Source organism: Penaeus monodon, chromosome 28 (genome assembly GCF_015228065.2).
Source record: "Penaeus monodon isolate SGIC_2016 chromosome 28, NSTDA_Pmon_1, whole genome shotgun sequence".
Lineage (NCBI taxonomy): Eukaryota > Metazoa > Arthropoda > Malacostraca > Decapoda > Penaeidae > Penaeus > Penaeus monodon.
Genome location: NC_051413.1, coordinates 1703571 through 1705100, shown reverse-complemented (window position 1 = coordinate 1705100; position 1530 = coordinate 1703571). Strand labels below are relative to the sequence as shown.

General features: G+C 38.3%; 1 protein-coding gene across 3 annotated transcripts in view; it reads right to left on the bottom strand.

Annotated features, from left to right (window-relative positions):
• Window positions 1-1530, bottom strand: part of LOC119591272 (GTPase-activating protein and VPS9 domain-containing protein 1-like) — a 17000-nt gene that overhangs the window by 6225 nt on the left and 9245 nt on the right. For all 3 annotated transcript variants that reach the window (XM_037939992.1, XM_037939989.1, XM_037939991.1), the window contains exons 10-11: window positions 1233-1405; window positions 814-1048 (exon numbers count right to left, since the gene is read on the bottom strand). In XM_037939992.1, coding sequence (XP_037795920.1) covers window positions 814-1048; window positions 1233-1405 — 408 coding nt within the window. The remainder of the gene's footprint in view (window positions 1-813; window positions 1049-1232; window positions 1406-1530) is intronic.

Below are 1530 nucleotides of genomic sequence, written 5' to 3'. Positions count from 1 at the left end.
CTTGATACTTATATCCAAAATGATGACATCTTGTAATAAATCAACCCACTGCCTCCTGGCTGTCTAGAACACCAAGAGACCTAAACTCCAGGACTGCACATAATCATGGTAGTATGCACTATATGCACACAGCCAGCATGCTCGTTTTTATGTAATATATGCACTGATAAAGCCCTGGTTTGTGTCACTGATACAGACATATATAATATAATGAGGTCCTGGTGCGAAGAATTTGCCTAAATTACTGTAAAAGTATCCAACCATCATGGTGCAAATCTGCATCACAGAAGGGCTATAAACTGTGAATGGACTGAGATGATGCATCCCTAGTGTCAGCCATTCTTGGAATAACATGCCATCCAGAGGCAATGGGTTAATATCACAGTATAATATCAAAGACAACAATGTAACTTAAAATGATGATGATGAATCATCAAAGAATTCTTGGTATACATTTTGACATGAGATTAAATCTTTCAATAAAACAAACAAAAATAAAAAAGCAAATTATATAGATCAGAATATTATGGTTAATAATAATCCTAAACCTTATGAAGAAAATGGTTCTCTGAGAGAAAACCAGAGCAAAAGCTGATACAAACCATACCTTGTAACAAAGATCTCATAATAGTATTTCTAAAATAGACAATCTAAAGGATATCTATGATTACCAGATGCAAGAATTGTATGTAAGCAATCATTCACAAAAATATCACATTAGTTCTCTATCTGTGAAAATTCTGTGCTTCTCTGAAAATACTATCTCAGCAGACAATGTCATTACTGCTGTAAGGTATAACCTTCAACAATTACCTGCAGCGTAGAGAGGACCTTCTCCTCAGACATGAGGCCTGGGCACTCTGGCGGGCTGGAGACATTAAGGGATATCACAAGGACCGTGTCATAGTCTAGGGAGGCAGGCATCACCTCGCCCTCATCAATGCTGCCTTGAGCAGGGAGCTGACTAGAACTGGTGGTAGAGTCCTGTGCTGACCCTATGGAATCAGAGTCAACACTGCCCTCACTTGCACTCTTGCTTGATCTATTCCTGCAAATAAAAGGTAAAACAAATTGACACTTGTTAGTATACAAAATCAATAAACATGAGACTTGTAACATGCATTTTTTTTTCTAATATTTCATGACCTATTTGAGGATTAACTTTAACAACAAATAGATGTTCAGCATCATCTCTTCACTTTACATAAAACAAGCAAGCCATATATCCATACCTATTGGATTTCACTCTCCCTAAGAGATTTTTCTTGGGCGTGGCTGAACTGGCCGAGGGGACTCCAGACTGGGATGCAGTCGGAGGAGGAGTGATGTGGCTTGGCTTCAAGCGGCCAATTGCTGCTTCCAGTTCCTTACGGGTAATATCATCATCGGGTAATTCACCAAGTATCTGAAAATACACAGTGGCTGATAAAACTGAACATTTATTTTAGCATTTCTCATTTACCTACTTGTACAGTCAGCATCATGTGCAGAATTCAAAAAAGGTGAAATCGAAATCAGTAAATACGGGTA